Raw genomic sequence first — 20,843 nt, 5'->3', positions numbered from 1 at the left:
CCCAGCCCCTAGTTTGAGAGCTGCCTCTCAGCAGGAGAAAATATAACAGGCAGTGTGCTGTCTACAGTGACTCTTCCTCCAGCCCATTGCTCTGAAAATACTTGCATGTGATTCTCACGCACCACCATCCACCACTGGAACACTCAGCAATGTCTGACAATGAGAGCTGAGAGTCAGTGATCTACCAGTCTGTCCTTCCTTCCTTCCTTCCCTCACCTTCCCCCTCATCCCTTCCCCAAGAGGGATGACAAAAGTAACCCATTTCTCAGACTAAAAAGAAAGTTCGTCCAGGCTCACTGTACATAAAATTTGTCATCCATGCTCCTTTGCTCAGAAATGAAAACTTAAAGATGTGTAAACAACAAATAACCTCAAAAAAGAAATAAGCCTCTCTCCCTCTCAAAAAAAAAAAGGTTATCAAATATGCATTTATTTATCACAGTCAAGTTTTATGATTCAAACCTGATTCATATATATCTTATGAAGAGAATATCCATTGTGGTGGCAAAATTAAATGTATTTTGAAACTTGTATATGACATTTATCTATCTGCTCTATCAGAAAAAAGTTGTCATATTCATTCAGACATATATTACTTTTTCAATTTCCTGTCAGTAATGTTTTTTTAATGTTCTTTAGGGTGAGACCACACGATTTCTCATTTCTCACAACAAAGACCATAACTCATTAGAATTATGTTGATGAGTTTACACCTAGAAAAGTTGCATCACTTTTCCAGAGGTGAATGACTTGTACTCTTATCCATGACAATCATGGATGGCTGTTTTCCTTTTTTTTTTTAAGATGCAGAGTCAGGTGGAGAACTGTTGGCTCCTTTTCCCCCTTCTTTTACAGATGTTCATCATATAAAATACAAACTTCTGGTGCATTTTTACAATGACTCAGGTTCTATTGTGAGCAACAAGAGATAACATGGATAGCACAAGTATTGAAATTCTTTATCATACATCTTGCCTTTCAAAGGGGGTGATTTTGATAGAAAGTTTAGAAAAAAAAAAACAGTGTTCAAGAATAAACAGTGCTGTGCAGCAGCCAAGGGTTATAATTAGAGAAGAAACAGAAACCAATTAGAGTGAGTTAACTGACAAGATGCTACAGCTCCCATACAGAAGACTGGCTGGAGAGGTGCAAAGTAGAGATGGCAACTTCTTTCTCTAAGTTTCTATTGAGTGGCATAGTAATAGCAACATTATCTTCTGCTTCATACACTCAGTGCAAGTCCTGCGAAGGGTGTTTAAGTGCATTGGGTTTAGCCCCAGGTAAAAGGTTGTATGATTCTAATTTTTGTTTGATAGGCTAGTAATTACACCATTGTATCGGGCTTATGTGGTAAGGTTTTGGTAGCGGGGTGGGAGCAGCAGGGGTGGCCTCTGTGAGAAGAGTCCAACAGCTGCCTCATGTCAGATCAGAGCCAGCTCCTGCCAGCTCCAAAAGGGACCTGCTGCTGGCCAAAGCCAAGCCAATGAGTGATGTTGTTTGGACCTCTGGGAGAGCAGATTTAAGAACGGGAAAAAACAACAGCTGCAGCAGCAGCTGGGAGAGAGGAGTGAGAAAATGTGAGAGAAACAGCCCAGCAGTGCCCAAGGTCAGTGCAGCAGGAGGGCAGGAGGTGCTCCAGGCACGCAGCAGAAGTTTCCCTGCGGCCTGTGGAGAGTCCCCTGGTGGAGCAGGCTGTCCCCCTGCAGCCCATGGTGTACAATGGCGTGACACATACCCACACTACTGCCTGTGGAGGAGTCCCTGAAAGAGGAGATTCTGGGCTGGATCTGCCCATGGTGAAGCAGGAGGTCTGTTGGGAGCTGCTGCCCATGGGGGACCCGTGCTGGGGCAGTTTGCTCCTGACTGATGGACCCTGTGGTACGGAGCCATGTGGGAGCAGTTCTTGAAGAGCTGCTGCTTGTGGGCAGCCCCTGCAGGATCAGTTCGGGAAGGAAAGCATCCCGTGGGAGGGACCCCACATGGAGCAGGGGCAGAGAGTGACCATGAGTGAGCAGCGGAGACGAAGCATCAGGGACTGACCACAGCCCCCATTCCCCATTCCCCTGCGCTGCTCAGGGGGAGGAGGTAGAAGAGGGTGGATGAGGGGAAAGTGTTTTTAGTTTGCTTTTAGTTTCTCACTGCTCTAGTCTGTTAGCAATCAGCAATAAATTATGTTAAACTCCCTATGCTGAGTCTTTTTCACATTTTCTTCCCCTTTTCTGTTAAGGAGGGGGAGTGAGAGAGTGGTGTGCTGGTGCTTAGTTAGCCATCAGTTAGCCATCAGCCAACACCACAACCATCTGAAATACAGACTAAGGTGCAGTCTTTGTTGGTTAAAAAAAAAAGAAGAATTCCATGAGAAACATTCCAGTTTTGTTTCTGAATAAAAGCAGAATATTTGGAATGAAATGAGAGCTCCCTTTTTGAGCATATATAATTTGGGAGAATAAATAAAAATCCAAGTAATATTTGGTAAAGCTGGAAATAATTATGATGGCCCAACTGTGTTTGATCAGTTTGACTTAGATATGTACCTAAAATTATTTGAACACAGGCACCTTAGGCTATTTTTTAGGACAGAAATTCTTATGCGGTATGACTCTCTCATGACATTTGTAGCATCTGCTGGTTGGAGCTGTGCTGGAAGTACTTCTAAACTGTCCTATGGTCTGAGGATTTAGTGCATCCTTTTGTTGTCCTAACCAAAACAACAAAGTAAATGCTCAGAGAAATGCAAAAGTAATCTGTCAAACGGAGAGATACCATCCTGACTACTACAGGCTCAAAGTCTTCTTTTAAATCATAAGAACCTCAGAAGTGCTAAGTTCATTTACTCACAGCTGATTTTTACATAATTACCTGCAACAGATGAAATACTTAATCCTACTTGTAAGAAAAGCTGCTGAAAAGAACCTCCCTTCACATTTCTATTATTTAGATCAAGTAAAGAACATATTAACAAAGTAAAACAGATATTATCTTGGTCTCTGGGATGCTAATTCTCTATTTATACAGGAAACACAAACAAGTGAACAAGTAAAACAGGATCACAATTTTCACAAAGATTGAAAATACCTATAGATATCCCCAAACCAAGGCTGGTCAACCACTACTGAGTTCTGTGTGGCCATCATCGGGTGCTACCAGGATCTGATTTAAAACTCCTGTGACTACCATGGGGAGTTTAATGATAACATTATCAAAAGAAAGGACTTTAACACACTAAAAATAACTGGTATGTGGTATTCAAGGGATGGAATTTATGTCATTTAATATTAACCAACTAACATTAAAGTCTAGTTGCAGATTGTCATCTGAGGTCTCTCCAGTCAACATAGAAAGTGGGGAATCTCCACAATGCGACTCATCTCAGCCTAAAATACATGCACGAGATCAGTGAGATGTTTTACTTTTCAAGAGTGCCCATTTCTTTCCAGTGATGACATAGAAGACTAAGCCACTAGCTTAAATTTGATGCAGCCAAATCTAAGTTTCATGTGAATAAAATTAGGAAAAATGAATTCAAAGTTAAGACTCTAAAGAGATGTAGGACTTTGCTGAACACCAAAGCTATTTCTAATATTCATATGCAGCCTCTTAATCATTTGGAAAAAAGGGTTGTCTTTATATTGAACATCTGAATATCTCAGCTGTACAAAAAAGGAGGAATAAAATCAAAAAATCACAAAGGCTATTTCAAGAAAGATGCTCCACTCCCCCCCCTCCCCCCCGCCCCCTTTGTGAATTAATACTTAAATAATAAAAGGTTTTGAAAAGTTGAACCTCACCGGTTGAAAGACTGTTCAATATATGCACAAAATTAAATCTGTTCGACCATCCCTGTCTAGTACAAACACAGACATGGAAACAGTGATGATTCACTTAAATGACCAACTTGGCTGGTAATATCTTGACACATTTCACTGGGGAGGGTATAACTTACACAGCACTTAAAAAGTAAGTTTAAAAGAGGACATAGCGATGACTGTGGACTGAAGATTTATTATGAAGATTCCCTAACCATCTCTTGGAAGTCAAATTTCCATGTTCAATGCAAACTCAGTGAGAAATGGCCTTCTTGACATGTTGCTCATTTATCTCCCCTCACTGTGTGTTCTTTGAGGGCTCCGTTTGCATCATTTGTTGGGTAGTATAAAGCTGATTTAAACATTTCTGCATTTGTGCTATTGCCAGAGACCATAATGATTTAGTGAATCAGGCATGCATCATTCATGTTTGCTCTCTCTTTTCACTGCATATGATTTTAAGGAGAAATAAAAGGCAAGAGGGAGCCAAGGGTGCAACTTGCCTCGGTAAATGCTTTTTTTCTTTTTCCATTGATGGATCTTCTTATGAGAATTTGAGCTCAGCTCAGTAATATTTAACATATATATTTCTACCTGTATTCAGAAAAAAAGTATTTTGTTGTAGCACACCTAATAGTGACACCTTATTTCCAAAATACAGGATGTAATATGTTGTTGGTAAGGAATTCTACGTAAGTAAAACTCTAACTTCATCCCTATATTAACAGAAGCATTACGATAGCTGAACAAGCAATGCTTCTGTATATTACTAACAACATTTCTGGGTCAGCTGTCTAACATTCAGATTTGAAATAATTACCCTAACTGTTTGAGAAGCTGGCAAAAAAAGGTTGCCTAGATTTTGTCCTGTCCTTCCTCTCTATACCCTATTATATATTGACAAAAAAAAAAAAAGTTTATGATTGCTATTGCAGAACATTTTCAATCAGTCAATCAGTTTCATAGAAGAGAGTCTTATAAGAGTTTGCTTTGTTTTTCTGAATCTTGTGAACTTCACAAAAGGTTTCATAGAAGAGAATCTTATCAGGGTTTCCTTTACTTTTCTGAATCTGTTAAACTAAGCATCAGGTAGCTTGTTCTCTCTGGATCTTTGTGAAGAAAACTTAAAAACCAACATATTACCTTTTCTAATTAGTCATTAACTGTTGCAGGCAGGTTTTTGTCTTGGTAGTCGTAGCAAAAAATCCCTGATGTGACAGAGAATGCAGCATTCCTTGCTAATGCCGATTAAATACTGTTATCATTCAAAGGTGGGAATGTTATGATTAATCTACCCTCTGCACCCAGAGATTCTTAAACTTTCTGGTTTAGCTAAAGGCGTATCTTTCAAAAATGGACATAAAAAAACTTCTGTTTTTTAATTAATGTATTTACTTGAGAGCAAAGATAGGTGGTTCACTGTCTCTGGACAGTAGGTGTGATAGCTGAGACACATTTCAGTGGATCAGTTATGACAGAGGTACTCCAGGATATAAATACTGTTGTTCTTCTGGATAGTCTATATCTACTCTATGTGAAATGCCTTAGAGAGAGAGAAGGGGGAAAGTTTAGCATTCCAAATGGTGCTGGTTCGACCTCAAAGCTAGTGCACTGTATCAGTCTGATATCATCTTCCCTTCACTTTAAGGCTGTCTGTCTATGTATGTTATCAAATAAGTCATAACTCAGTTTAATGCACAGCCTGCAATGAAGGGACTGGATTAGGCCTCTGGAGATGATGACTAACAAGTTAAAATTAAACTTTTTTGAGCTGGGTTGCAATGACCTATTTATACATTTTCTTTCTTGCTAGCTGGCTTTTTTTAAAACATTACAAGATGTACCTGGCCTCTCTCATCTCTCTCTAAACTGTCTCCCTGATGTCCTGATCACTCTCTGATCTATTTCTCTTTCTCTTATCTGCTGGGTGGATGCTAATATGACATATCCAACCTCTGAAACAAACCATTTATTTTGAAACCCAGCTATGTCAGAGTATTTGATGCATCAAACATTAAAATGAATGTATATTTGGATATTGGGTACATCATGTCTTGATATTAAATTATCTCCTGAAAAGTGGATTGATTTTTAAACTGGCAGGATATATGTATTGCTTCCTTGAATCTCTAGCACAAAGCTATACATGAGAGGAGAGTAGGAAAGGTTCCTTCTGAAGCTGAGAAAGAATTGCTCAAGGGGTATGAGTGTTTTCTTTATATTAATAAATTCTTTTTTTTTTTGTGCTTAAGGAAAGATATTCTGTCATTCTCTTCCATTATTATGTGACAAGAATACATTAATCTTCTATGAGAGATACTTATCCTAGAGATAATATTTAATTAATGTGTGAAGAAGGAAGTTTAAGTGAAAAAGGTACTTTAAAAATCATATATATTTAATAACATTGGCATAGATATTTCAAAGACCTTTTTTTCTTTTTGATATCTGGGCCATTTGCATACATACATGCTGAAGCCTAACACTGTCAGTCTCTGAAGAGAAATGACAGACAAACTGAGATGTACTTTTAGTAACATATATTTAGTGTCCATTCATGGTTAGGACTGTGATTTTTTTTCTGCTTGAACTTTCCCTGTCACTGTTCACAGACGCAACCCATATGAAAAGACATCAGTTCATAGCAATACTCTAGACTCAAACCAGAAGACAGAGAGTTCTTCATCTTCCAGAACAACTCCCATTTAATGTACTACTTTGGAGCCCGTGGTCTGCATGTAGAGGCTTGTTGGTCTGCATCTGGCTGGTGGTATCACTACAAACACTACATTAATACAACTTAGTTGTTGGCTCACCATCAAAGGAGTCAATCAAGTGCTTCTGCAATTTTTTTCTTCTCTTTTTACAAAGACTGCTCAGGGAATATTTTTTTTTTTCTTTTTCAAATTCTTCACAAGGTACTGCTAAAATATCTGGACTTTTCATCCTTTCAGATTTCAAAACAAATGCTGACTGCTGTGCAATTATGGGAACCCCAGATTTCCTCTCTTCATCTGTATCTCTAAGACATTCACAACCAGGTGTCAAGACTGAAGCCCAACAAGAAAGCCCAATGACTTTCTTTTGTGCTTGAAGACTTGAGACTTCTATGAAATTCCAAACCTCCTTCAAACAGCAGCAGAACTCTACCAGCAAGTCAAGAACCTTGAATATTTATCATTGTACATTAACTTCTACTTTTGACAGTGATCTCATCTCCAACTGTTTTTTTTTTTTTCCCTTTTGCAAAAACACCCCACCCCACCCTGATATCAATGCCAGTTGAAGAGAAAGTTATAGAAGGTCAAATTCAGACACTGGAAAAAAAAAAAGACATACACAGGATAGATTAGACAAAATCTAAATAAAATTAAGCATTAAGTTATGAAAGAAACATAATCTGCTTCTTCAGAAATGATGTAGCACATCTGGAAAGATATTTCAGACAAACACTGAGATTTGATGCACTATTTCCTCTGCTTACCCACAGCCTTCCTTGACTGTGACTTTCAGAGCACTCTCTTGTAAGAAGCTTTGGACAGTCTAAAGGAGAAATGCCAAAAGTAAGACCAGTCTTGGGGTGCCATTCTAATGCTAATTTCTCATATAGCAGGACTTCCATCACTTCTGGTTGCATGATGATATCGCCTCAAATTGTTCTGAAATTTGTCAACTCCTGAAAGCATGCAATAGTAAAGCAATATTCCTGAGCATAAAACTTACACTGCTTGGGGAACACCAGCAATACAGAAAGCACATTTCTTGGCACCATCTACATGCATCAACTTTATCCATTGCTTTGTTCATGCCATATTAAGGAATTTTTTAAAGAACTTGAAGACTTTTTCTCTGCCTTCAAGTTTCTCTTTGCTGTGGTTCCCAGGATTCTAAACGGTCACCTAATGCTCCTTAACAAAGACTGTAATTGCCAAATTCAATCTTCTGGAATAATAATGGTAAAACCTTCTCTGTGTATAGTAAAATTTGTTTTCAGAAGCTGGTCAAGTACTTGGAATGAATTCCAGCAGTAACTAAGTACTGTTCATTGGTTTATCACTTGTGGTTTCAACACATTCTGCTGCAAAAGCTAAGCACACTTCTGTTTTCTTTTACTTTCTCTAATGCAAATATAAGCAATATGAATCTTCAAGAAGATTTTTAAAAAACAGATGAAAACAAAACACTAAAAGTAAAGTGAAACAAAACAAAAAAAATTTTAATGAAATGAGACAAAACCAAATGTCCTTATCAGACACACAACTCCATACTACAAGGTTCTCCTTGGACAGAGAAGACCAATTTGTGACAATCACTAGTCAGCACAGAATCACAGAATCACAGAATTGTAGGGGTTGGAAGGGACCTCGAAAGATCATCGGGTCCAACCCTGCTTCCAAAGCAGGTTCCCTAGAGCATGTTGCCCAGGATGGCATCCAGACGGGCCTTGAATATCTCCAGAGAAGGAGACTCCACAACCTCCCTGGGCAGCCTCTTCCAGTGCTCTGTCACCCTCACTGCAAAGAAGTTCTTTCGCATGTTGGTGCGGAACTTCCTGTGCTCCATTTTGTGGCCATTGCCCCTTGTCCTGTCTCTACAAAATGTTTCTTAATGTGTTACTAGTAGGTGATAAGATACAGTGAGAAGAACAGTGTAACAACTTCCATACAGCAGAGAGGCTTCATTGACTGTGATGTGTGTCCGTGGTGATAATAATGAAAAGTCACCATGCTTATAAGCACGTCATGATGCTGAACAGATTACAGGCGTGGTAGGTGCATCTTTTAGTTACTGGTTAGCTTTCATGAAAATGGTAGGGAAGCAAAAATAATAGTTACTCTGGTTTTCTCCTCCATGCAAGAGTAATTAAGAAGGTGCTGACAAAAGGGCAGTATTCATGACTGGAAAGATTTAATTTAGCTCAGTGAATAACATTTTCAAAAGTACCTATACGTTTCAGGCTTTTGCATCTTCCTACAGTATCTTTACTCCATGTAACACAGCATGCTACCAAGACTCTGGAGCTAGTGACTAATAAGCTAGATCCTACATGACCTTATTGAGAAGCTGGATTAATTAGTCCAGCCATAACACATACCACCAAGGCTTTTGGTTTCTGGGATCTGTGCTAATATGGCACTGGCTGTGATATATAAATGTACTGTCTCTTGGAGCTTCCTTGCAATGCTCTCTTACAGTGTGTAGGCATGCCTTCAAGCACTAAGACTCATAACACTGAATGAAACTTAGGTTCCTACAGGTATATAAGTTGCTTTTGAAAATAAGATGTAGGCACCTCTGAAAAAATTTATGTCAGAGATCAAAAACCTTGGCAGAGATCCAGGCAAGCCAACTACAGATCTGAAGTGTGAAGCTTGGTACTCACACGGGAGTCAAGCTCGTAGGGATTTCAATACACAATTATCCTTTCCTTGTTAAATCTAACTGGAGACTTCAGCTGTGATCCAGTATGGCTCCAGTATGTGTTTTGCAGTAAGGAAAAGTTCCATGTTATTCTTAAATAACGGTCTTTCCCTTGCAGTTCCTATTTGCAACATATCAGCTCTTGTCTTGGTGTCTTTTTTTGAGGGGGGAAGGGGAGGGGGGGGAATTGTAATCTCCTCCACTTCAAGAATTTTTAATTCAGTTCAGCAGCTGGCCTGAACTACTTCATCCTAATATTAATTTCTTTTGCAGCTTTGGAGGAAAGTGGTGGTGTTTCTACTTTAAAGCTGGAGTCTTTGTCCAAGCAGGTTATGAGCTTCGTCCAAGCAGGTTACGAGCTGATAATACTGTTTCTGCAACATTTTTGCAATCATTTTCTGATTCTTTTTTTCACTGTCCTTTTTTCCTTCCTGTGAGAAGGCTAGTTTCCCTCCGTTAAATATAGTGGCACCACGATGGTTCAGAACTTCTTTTTGTTATGAGGAATTAATTGAGTATTACTTTTCCACATTGCAGATGGTAACTGTTCTAAATTCCACAACTGTTTTTAAAAATGTGGATATCCAAAGTTTATTAGTGATCACTGAGCTGGCTCTTGCCTTACTCTCTGTACCTGTCTATTTCAGTGATATTACCAAGTTGCATTACCTGAGACTTTGGTTCATAGATTTTTATATTTATGCCGCTGTGGCTAAAACTGAGGTTAGACAAACTCTACTGTAAAATAAAGACACAGTCAGCAGAAGTATGTTAAAAGAATTATTTGTCTTTTGATTCAAATTCACATGGGAGGTAATTAAACAAACAGCCTCCTTGATGTTTAGCTGTGGGGAGAGGAAACCAATGGAAAAAAAAATCTTTCCTTACAACTGATCTTTGCTCATAATATGTGCCCTTTTCTTCCTGCAAACAGCCAAGCTACACGTATTCATCTCCATGAAACTCTGAGGGTAAAAACAGAGAATAAGACTCCACCCAGCAGAAATGTAATAAATTAATATGAAGGTCTGTCAAAACAGATTCTCCTGGCAATGGGTTTCCCAATAAATGTTCTTAAATCCTAGTATTGTAATCCCCCTCTCTAGCCATTCCCTCAAAATCGCCTCTTTTATTATCTCAGGCTTGTCATGAAATTTCCTTAATACATACCAATCTGATACCACCTATTCAGATTTCTGTCAATCTTCGCTTTGGGAAGACATTGTTAGTAGCCACCATTTAAGCAATTATTGTTTAGCTTTTTGTGAGTACTGTTAGATATTGTGAGAGCTAAAATATTAGTGCTTAACATGTATTACAGTTGTGTAGCTGAAACAGATGTAGCCATAACAATTAAGAGAAAAGGCTGATGGACATAGCACACCTGGAGAATAGTATGAATTGAAAATATTCAGAAAGACTTTGGGAAGCGTTACTCATTACACGGCGTTGGGCCTCCTAGAACTTCTGGAGGGAATTGAAAAACAAAACCAAAATCAAACATCATCCTACTTTAAGTCCTATAGGGAGTCCCACCTTGCATTCCCATTGAGAGCTGCCAATTTAGTTGGTTAGCGTAAAATAAAGACTAGGTCACATGTCTGTCTATAACCTAGCTTCTTGGAGGGGACTACTAATATTGTACTGTTGTTTACACTACTTTGCATAGCTCTTTATATTGACTTGCTGCTGTCAAGAGATTCTTGCATCTGTGGTTCAAGAACACTGGAAGTTTTAGAAGTAGCTTTTCATATTCATATACTCTTTTGCTTGTCATAGTATACTCTACCAGCAACAAAAAGGAAGAACAATTGTAGAGTTGAACAACAGGGTAAAAAAAAAAAAAAAAAGCAATGTATAACAACAAAGTAAGAGAAGCAATGTTTTCATTCCTTTGGTTGTATGCATACACAAAATTATACTATTGTCATTGAATATGTACTTCAAAGTGATTTAACAGAAACAATGTAAATTCCTGTAAAGGTATAAATTTCAATATTAGAATATGTTACTTTGATTTTGGGTGAAACCTGCTCATAATCAGCTGAAATAAAACTGAAACAAGAACTTAAAAAAAAAATCATCTCAAATCAGTCTCCACTGTTTTTTTCTCATCAGCTTAACTAAATTGGATTAAAATCCTACTTCAGATTTAAAAAATATTTTGTATTGGAGGTGAGATAGACCCACCTTAGCATCATCAGAATAAAAGAAAAAAAGCTAAAATCACCATTTACCACACGATTTTGTAATTAGCCTTTTTTTGTAATTCAAAAGAAGGCAATGGCCTTGTCTGTGGGAATGGATTGCTCCTAGCACCATGGCCTGTCATATACTTTCCAGATTGTGGCCTCAACCACTGTAACTAAGACAAGACAACTGCTACAATTAGGACTATAAATTCAGTTTGTAGGTAATTCTTACCATGAAAAAAAAAAAGTTACAGAAATTGTGAAAGTAACATTATCTACATGTACATATGTAATAGTTGGCAAGACAGAATTTCCCTTCTGAACGAGAGATACTTTAGTGCTTTCCAAGCCAGTCCACAATGAGGACAATGCTATTTTTCAGAATCCTATTCCTTGTTTTTATTGCACATGACATATTACATTGTACAGTAGAGTATGTGGTGATGAGAAATTCCCTGCTTATTTAATTGTGATCATTCAACGGATTTGAAAGGAGGCGCTTTATTTCCATTTCTTTAATTTACTAGTTCTTTAGCTGATCATTTTATTAACCCTTGTGTTTGAGAACTGATGCTTAACAAAAAAAAAAAAAAAAAAAAAAAAAGAAGAAGAAGAAGAAAAGGCCCTTGGCAGTATTGTGAAGGCCTGGAACTGGATAATACACTTTAATAATGAGGGATAGAGCTATGGCTTTTGCTGATGGCTGTGACCGGCTCTGTGACCTGATTATGTCGCAGAGTGTCAGCAGCTGAGACACTACAAACGGGAGCGCATCCCATCAAATCTATCTCCATTGTAATCACTCGCACTGCTGAGAGGCTTGTTATGAGCAGGGAATCCATCAGGCCTCATTAGCACCATTTACCATCAAGAAGCTCAAAGAGCAAATGTGTACCCTCTCATCAGAATAATGAGAACCAAAGTACTCCTATTATCTAATTGGACCAACAACACCCCTCTCTCCATTTACTTTTCTGAGCTACTTGTCGATTACAACTCTCAAAAATTAGTTATTTTTGTTAATTGCTAGGGGGGAGCTGTGTCCAAGGATTTTCATACACAGAAGGTTTTCATACCTAAGTAGTAAGCCATGGGCACAATGAAGGCTGAGTTCCTTCAAGGGCATTCTTAGATTATATTGATATCATCCCTGTTAAATTCTCTGTTCAGTTAAAGTATGCGCTATACAATTACACCATACATATACTGCTTTCCTATTAACCTACCAGAAAATACAATATATTCTTCTATTTAACCACAAGACAATTCATAATGCCAACAGCTCTTATCATGCTATTTTTTTTAGTCTTTATGTTAAAATTGGTACTTCGTAATTGCTGAATTAGGATTATGTTTTTTCCCTAATAAAAAACTCACATGTTTCTAAAAATGAAATTGAACTTACTCAGCCGTGGTTAAAATGTATTTGATTCTGCTGATATCAAGAGACTTACATGATTGTGACTAATGACAATTTAGTTCCATGTTTTAGTCAAATAGTAAACTTGCTGGCAGGTAGCATTTACAGAAACCAGAAGCATCAGCCATGTTTCCATATTTTTGCAGTTCATCTCCTTATACAGAAGCTAAAAAGAACAGCTAAAGTAAACATGTCATGTACTTAATAGACAGTAAAAACACTAAAACCTCTTAATATTTTCTTTGATTTGCAGAGAAAAAAAGAAAAAGAGGAGTTTCTGGTTCCTATATCTCTAAAGAAGCCAAGTGCAGAAATGGAACTGGGATCCTACTATAAGGGCAGGCTGAAGCTGAGCGGGTGGACAGCCTCACTTTGAAATCAGTGTGTATCAACTGACAGGGTAGAATAGAGCATTTCTGCTACCCTTGCCTTTAAATTTAAGATATAGAGGTCCAGTCCTGCAAACGCTTCCTGGAAAGTGCTGAGGGCAAACAGAATGTAAGCAGCGTTACATGGGCCAATAGCTCTTCATAATATGCCTCTGAAAATGAAAATTTGATTTAGAGTCCTCTACCTGTACTATATCAAATTAATCAGGTGATCTAGACATATTATTCCAATGTATTAGATCTCTTTGCTACAGTGGTCTTGGGGAGCTCCGGTATTACAGTTCATATTGCCATTCAAAGGGAAAAAAAATCATACCTTCATTGTGAAATCAATAATTAAATTAATAATATGCTATACAAATATTTGTTAACATATATAATTTTGCTATTTGGATTGTAAGGACTCCTAGACTACTAAGAATTAAGGCCATGCCATATGTCATTTAAAAGATCATTTCCCTAAATTTGCCAGAGGATCTTGGATTTGACCTACAGCTTCATGTCTCCTGGGATTACTGATCACCATATATTTAGCCAGATAGATGGACATTTACAAGCCCTGACTTCCTATAGAAGGAGCAGCGTATAACGACAAAGATTGCACATAGAAACAGTCTGGTAAGTCATCCAGCCTTTTATTTTCAAGAGGGATTTCTGGGTGACACATTTGTGATACTTTGAAGGAGGCAATTTTCAAATGGCAGATTCTTAACATATCATGGAAATACAACTCCTTAACGAGTCCTAGTAGATCATTAAGAAATGGAGGCATCCCAAGTTACTATTCACTTACACTCCCAATTTTGAAGAAACGTACCTTTCAGTTCTTGATTAGTTGCTAAGTTTTTTTTTTCTTGTTTGTTTTTTTTCATTTGTAGGGAATGTAATTTAATTTCTGGAATGTGTTTTGTAGACAGTTTCAGAAGTGTGCTCTAAAAAATATGGCTTTATGCTGAATATTGTAAGAATGGGTGTTATGTTGCACAGTTAATATTTATATATATTGCAGTGAGGTTTCCAGTACTGATTATAAGTCAAGGAACGTTTGTAAAAACAAGTTATAAAAAGATAACCCCTTTTTAAAAAGAGCTAGGCAGACAGATTCTGTAATTTTATCCTACGACAGGGGAAGATTCTTCCTTTCTCTTCTCTTTATCTGCAACCTGTGGAATTACAGGACTTCATGTTATGTGTGGAATAAACAAGACTTGGTCTGACTGAATTTGTAACTTGATTTCATGTAGGATTTTTTTTTTTAAACATACAATGAGTGTCCATACTTTATGTTTTCTGTGGAGAACATATAAAGGAGAAACTGCTGAACTGCTAGTCTGGGTTTGTATCTTTAGCTCTTACAATGAACGTTGGTGCCAAGTGCCTCATATGAGTGGTGATTGTGAACCACTTCTGGAGCACAGACAGAGACAAGCAGGCTTCTGGGTTGGAGCTGATCTGACTATGAGTTATAGGCATTATAACCAACTTTTCTTCCAAACCAATACCCCATCCCTCCAGAAATCTTAATAGGCTTTTGAGAGCCTCCATTTAAAGCTGGCTGCATAAAATGATCCTTTGATGAAAAGGGATTGAAACAAGGGTTAAAGTAGACATTGAAAGGTTATTGTAGAGGGCACATTGTTCATACAATCCTCCTTTAATATGTGTGGTGTGCACCTGCGATAAGATGATTCATTAGATAAGGCCTCACTTTGACAAGCTCCATCGTTCAACCCTCGGGGTAGTGATGGAACAATTCTGCACCCACCCAGTAAATATAACAAGGTCAGCATTTTTTTTTTCCTGGGACTTGGAAGGGGATAGTGAAGCTCAGGATGCATCTTCGTTTATGTATTATGTCAAAAAAGAGGGTGGATTATAACATACTGTCTTTTATTTTTAGTGGGCCAAAACAGAAAATGTAGCCTCTGTTCCAATTAAATAGCATGATGATAGAAAATTATTGGAAAAAACATATTCTTCATGCTTTTTTTCCCCCCACAGTAAACAGTGAGAGTAGAAACTACTAATCTTTCACATATTATGCAAGCTGCATCATTGCAATAAATGTTTACAGGGCCTAACATCCACATAAACACTGCTGATATTACTGTACATCTAATTTGTAAGATATAGAATAATGACATACAAATTACTCAGTTACCTGCTCCAGTTGTAAGTTATATTCATAGATCTGTTACAGTGTCTTTACGTGAAAAAAGTGTTTGTGTTAATTTAATTTCTGGTAACTAGAATAAAGAATGACAGTGGCCACAATATGAAAGCTACTTAAGAACGTTACATCAATGGAGTTATTTACTTATATGAATTCAGATGCATATTTTTCTGCAACATATTAAGACCAAAACTGAAATACTTCATAACAAATAAACACCTCCCAAATGCAGGTGGTACACACTTTTACACAGTACTTACACAATATGCACAATTTATCTTTTAGATACACTATAAACCTTGTTCAAATTTCTGTTTGAAAAATTCTAGAACAAAAGTTTCTCCTAAATTTGCATTACAGACTGGCATATTCATTGCAAATTGTTTAATTTAATTAACCAGCAAACAAGTAAACCGCCCAGTTAAATCCATCATGGATACCTCATTACAATTTAATTGGTGTTCCTTTACTGAAAATATTTAATACCTGTCTGTCATTAGGCCTATATAAATAGAAGAAGAAAGCTGGTATATTTGTTAAGAATCACAAGGTTACTGGACTTTTAAATAACCGTATTATTGCACTATTATGATGTTTTCTGAAGGCTGGATTTAAAAACAAACAAACAAAACTAATCCTTTTCTGTTTTGAAAAAGCTTTTTCTAACAGCTCCTAACTTCTTTCCAGTTCTTAGACTTTCCATTTCTTACCTTGTCTAGTAAATTAATATTTATTTATCTTCAATATGTGTACTTTTATATGCTGTCATACAAGCGGAATTCATTTTTCCCCCCCAAGATCAGCCTGCCATCAGAATTCACTGTTTTCTCCATCTTCTACTCACCTGTCCTTGTGCATTAGTGACGAGTTGACCTGTGACCCCCTGAAGACTGGAGAGGGCATTGCCAAAGGCCTGGGAGCTTGCTATTGAGCCCATGGCTGCTGCTGCTGCAGCCGCTGCTGCTTGACTTGCTAGTGGATTATTAACCAGCTGAAAAAAGAAAGAAAAGATCATGGTGAAACCTCTGATAAACACAGAAACATAGAGTGCTAACTGGTTAACATAAAGGTGATTGTGCTTACATGGGGAAATAAAAACCTGTGTACTTAAAATGATTGAGCAATTTTGAGATGTTATGATGTTTTTGTCTCTTTGACAATTAATGCTTTAAAAAAAAAAGACTTTCCATGTTGATATTGAAGAATAAAACTCTCTTTTATTTTTGTACATTTTTTCCAACTTTTCTTGAGTTATGCCTACTGTATTCCTTTAGATTCAACATTCTAATGCTACAAGTGTAGCAGCTTAATCCTGCTGTTAACAGCAATCACTGAAAAATTAGCATTTGATTTGAAGGGGAGTGGTATATTTGCCTGCTAATATTCAAAACAGAGACTAACCAATGACCCCAGAAATGAAAAACAAGAACAACAACAAAATAGAAACATTTCCTTTTAATTTATATAACTAAAGATCTTGTCTCAATGTCTAGGTAAATTGCAGCATGGCACTCAACCCTGTGATAAAGTTCAATATAAACCAGCTACAAATTCAAAAATGTCTATTTCCATTTGCAAAATCTATGAGAAAGATACTAAGCAACTTACTGTTTCTCAACTGCAAATGATTAATTGCAAGACTGACAGAAGTTTTAAGAAAGTGAGCTGTAATGCCCTCTTAGTCTCTTCTACCTGAGTGTTATATATAAAGCACAGAGCACACTCATGGCTTTCACCTTAGTGAAAACCATTCAGGTGGTGCTGGGAATACCATGGAGGTACACTCATATCAGCACTTGGGTTTATCAGATGTGAAAGGTGTACTCCCCTGTCAGAATGAAACATCCTCTGGGAAATGGCTCATTTACTGGATCATTGTAAAGTTTATATTTCCCCATCCTTTTCTGAGAATTTTGAACCAAGTACACGGGGATGACCAAAAAACAAACAAAAATGCTGGGAGCCATCACCCCTGAGATCAATCAGAGAAACTGAATTCAACAGGCTGAAAATATAGCTAAGAGTGGGTTTGCTCCCTAAGAATCGTTGCATTTTATCAGAGCTTGCAAATGCACATTAGTGGAGTAAAGTAGACAGAAGTTTGATGGGGAAAAAAGTATGGGGACAGCAAAGGCTCTTTTTCTTAGGCTGATGTGAAAATGCACAAGCTAACTCAGGAAAACTTGACATTTGAGTTCAAATTAAAAGAATTTCTGAGTCTTAACATGAAAAGAAAAGAAAATTTACAATCCTACAGAAATGGAGTCACAGACACCAGTGAGGGATGTGCTCTAAGACACGCTCTGCTTCAAAATAGGCTATAAAAAATTAATCAGCGATTAGTAGATGTTTTAAGCATGTTACAGATATGAGTAGTGTGTATGTTATAGATGTTTAGAAGCCCATCAGTAGAAGATGTCAGATATGGTTATAATGCATGCTTATAAGAAACCTACTTGTCTGTTGGACATTATGAAATCTACAACAATTGATTGGTCATACATTAAAACATCTATTAATCATTCATTACCCCTTCATGAAGTATTTATAAATGGAACCTTGATATAAAGTGTTGCCTAAAGGGGTGCCTTGGGCACATCTAATCCCTCTAGAAATTGTAAAGTAAATACCTAAATAAAGATTAGTAGCAACTCTAGACAGAAAAGATGACTTTGTTGGAGAAAATATTTTGATTTGGAAAAAAATGCTATATGTATCTCCAAAACCAGCCTTCACTCCATGGCAAGAAAACCAAGCAGGAATAAAGTACAAAGGGGAAAACTGTAATGACTGTTTGATTAGCAGTCTTGATGAGATTTGAAAAGAGCAGAGATGGGTGCAATGACCAAGGCAAAGCTCAGTCCCTGAATGTAGAGTGTAGGCAATTGCACTGACTGCACAAGGTGTGAGCCCAAATGTAGGTGAATGCACTCCTCAGTGACTTGGGTGATGTTGCCTGAGCACAGCAGTGTAATGCCAGATAACGGAACAGATAAACTACTTAGTCGGCTGTTCAAAACAGTGAAATTTCTTTATTGCACAAACTAGAAGTTCGTGAACTTTGCCTTCCTCTACACCGTTTCATGGCCATCAGTGGGACTTGGAGTAACCAGTGTTACTAGCTGTAAATACTTGGAGAAGAAAGTGGCAGCAGCCAGATCATAGGACTTTCAGAAAAGGCTGTCTTGTTAGGCACCCACAAATTACTGCACCTATGATCCTGCAGGATCTGATGGTAGGTATAAATAATAAACTTTGCATGGTTATCTGACATCAGATAATAAAATACACTGGCGGCTATAGTTTAAGGCTTCCGTAGCATATAGGAACAGTTATTTGGGATCATAAGCAAGCTTGTAAGTAAACTACAAAGGGTTAAAGCCTGCTAAAAATCAGACTATCATCTCCTAGAATCTCCTTTCCATTTTTCTTGCTCCAGTTTTCAAAAACTGTACATTTTCAAATACAACAATAAAATTTAATTACAACAAACCCTGGAGACACTCAGGATTGCTTTTAGTTGCATCACAGAGATAAGCTACTTATTAAAAATGATGGCAGAGGCTATGATATGCATAGGTACCCTGGGTAGTACTATATTCCAAGAAAAATCACAGTGAATGGGCCAACTCACAGGGTAAGAGACTTCCAAATGCATATAAAAACATCCCTATCTATTCATAAGTCTGATTAAAAAGAGAAGATGCATTTTTCTTTGAGTGCTTTGGGAAGCTGGAATGCAAGTTATGCTCTACTAAATTGACCCCTTCTATATCAAGAACAAATTGGGGATGGAGAAATCCACCTCATTTCATTACATCTGGACCTCGGGATAACTTCTGAAATATTGTATCTTGCTCTTCTTTTAAATATAAAATCTCTGACTTGAGAGGTTTATGCCATTTCTCAATGCAGGTTGGATCCCTGAGAACATTTGCTTTAAATATTAGAACTATATTATGAAAGATCTCACGAAGAATCTTCCCATTTTGTTTCTGTATTTAAATGATTTCATTTGGAAGGCTGAGACCTTCAGAGCTGTCAATACCAGTGCCCAAATTTCTGCCCCCAACCATAACAACAGGTAATAGCGATCTTAGTTTAAAGTGACAGGTCAGCCTTCTCAAGGATGCCTCTGTTAATGACAACATTATTTGGAGAAGCAAACTTTATGACGAAGAATCTCATAATAACTGAGTAGCTTCAGTACATTTTTCTGACTTTCCAAAGCTGAACTTTTAAAGGAAAGTTGTTCTGCTCTACCTCAGCATTAAACAGGAGCCATTCCATTGCTCACACAAATAAACTACCTCACACAAATAAACTCACACAAATAAAACTACCCTGTATAACAACAGGGGAATGAAAGAGATGCTACTTTAAAGATCCTAAAACTGACATGTTATGTGAGAGTTCTTAGGCTTAAGAAATAGTCTTCTAAAAGCAAAATTTCAACAAAAGTGTGGTAGAGTCAATGATGTAAGCAGCTTCTTGAATGCCACGTAATTTTTTTCTTCTGATATAATATTTTCTTCCTCTTTCTCCTCCCCCCCCCCCCTTTTTTTTTTCTCCAAAGCCAACTTAGTATCTTGGTGAACTTACTGTGGGAAACTGAAAAACTGTTCCTGCAATGTTGAATACAACATTGGATTTGATAGCCTAGGCAGCGATTGTACATTTCTCTTTGGAGGTCTTATCCTACTGAACTTTCATTCCATTCATTTGACAAGCAACGAACCAGTTTTACTCATTACAATATCGCTCATTCAACAAATGTACAGTGAAAAAACAAATGGTTTGACTGATGAAATGAAAAGCCAAAACATTTCAGGATACCAGAGTAACACATGAAAAAGACAAACTGTAACCTGAAAGGTAAGATCACTTTATGTAGCGCCAGTATAAGAATAAAGTTAGATGTTGTGGGTTTTCTAAAGGATGTTTATGAGAGCCTAAGAATGAAGATATGCTATCTGAATGTGGTAACAGAGAAGGGAGAGACATATTGTGGAATAACAGCAGGTATAGCTTCATTTTACAAAAAGTATCTGTGTTTTTCAGTAAGGCTTTTAAAATTCTGATATTTCTGGATACCTCTTAGTGATGAAATTAGTTTAGAAAACCAGTATATTTGACTGGGGACTGATAGAACCTCCATTTAGCACTGGAACAGGCTGCCCAGGGAGGTTGTGGAGTCTCCTTCTCTGGAGATGTTCAAGGCCCATCTGGACGCCTACCTGGGCAACCTGCTCTAAGGAACCTGCTTTGGCAGGGGGGTTGGACCCGATGATCTTTCGAGGTCCCTTCCAACCCCTACAATTCTGTGATTCTGTGATTTCTTATATTCTCAGACAACCATTTCTGTAGGAGGCGTCACCCAAGATCAGCTACATTTACCTAAACCAATGCTCTTCAAGGGACAGAAAAACTCTAATTTAAATA

The 20,843-nt window shown here is 37.5% G+C and overlaps 1 protein-coding gene across 2 annotated transcripts in view; it reads right to left on the bottom strand.

Annotated features, from left to right (window-relative positions):
* The window catches only part of POU6F2 (POU class 6 homeobox 2), a 328,223-nt gene that overhangs the window by 42,298 nt on the left and 265,082 nt on the right, over positions 1–20,843 (bottom strand). For both annotated transcript variants that reach the window (XM_083823117.1, XM_083823118.1), the window contains exon 6: positions 16,246–16,392. In XM_083823117.1, coding sequence (XP_083679243.1) covers positions 16,246–16,392 — 147 coding nt within the window. The remainder of the gene's footprint in view (positions 1–16,245; positions 16,393–20,843) is intronic.

The sequence above is a fragment of the Anser anser genome, assembly GCF_964211835.1.
Source record: "Anser anser genome assembly, chromosome: 2".
Lineage (NCBI taxonomy): Eukaryota > Metazoa > Chordata > Aves > Anseriformes > Anatidae > Anser > Anser anser.
Note: the sequence above shows the minus strand (reverse complement) of the source record. Positions and strands in the feature narration are given on the sequence as shown.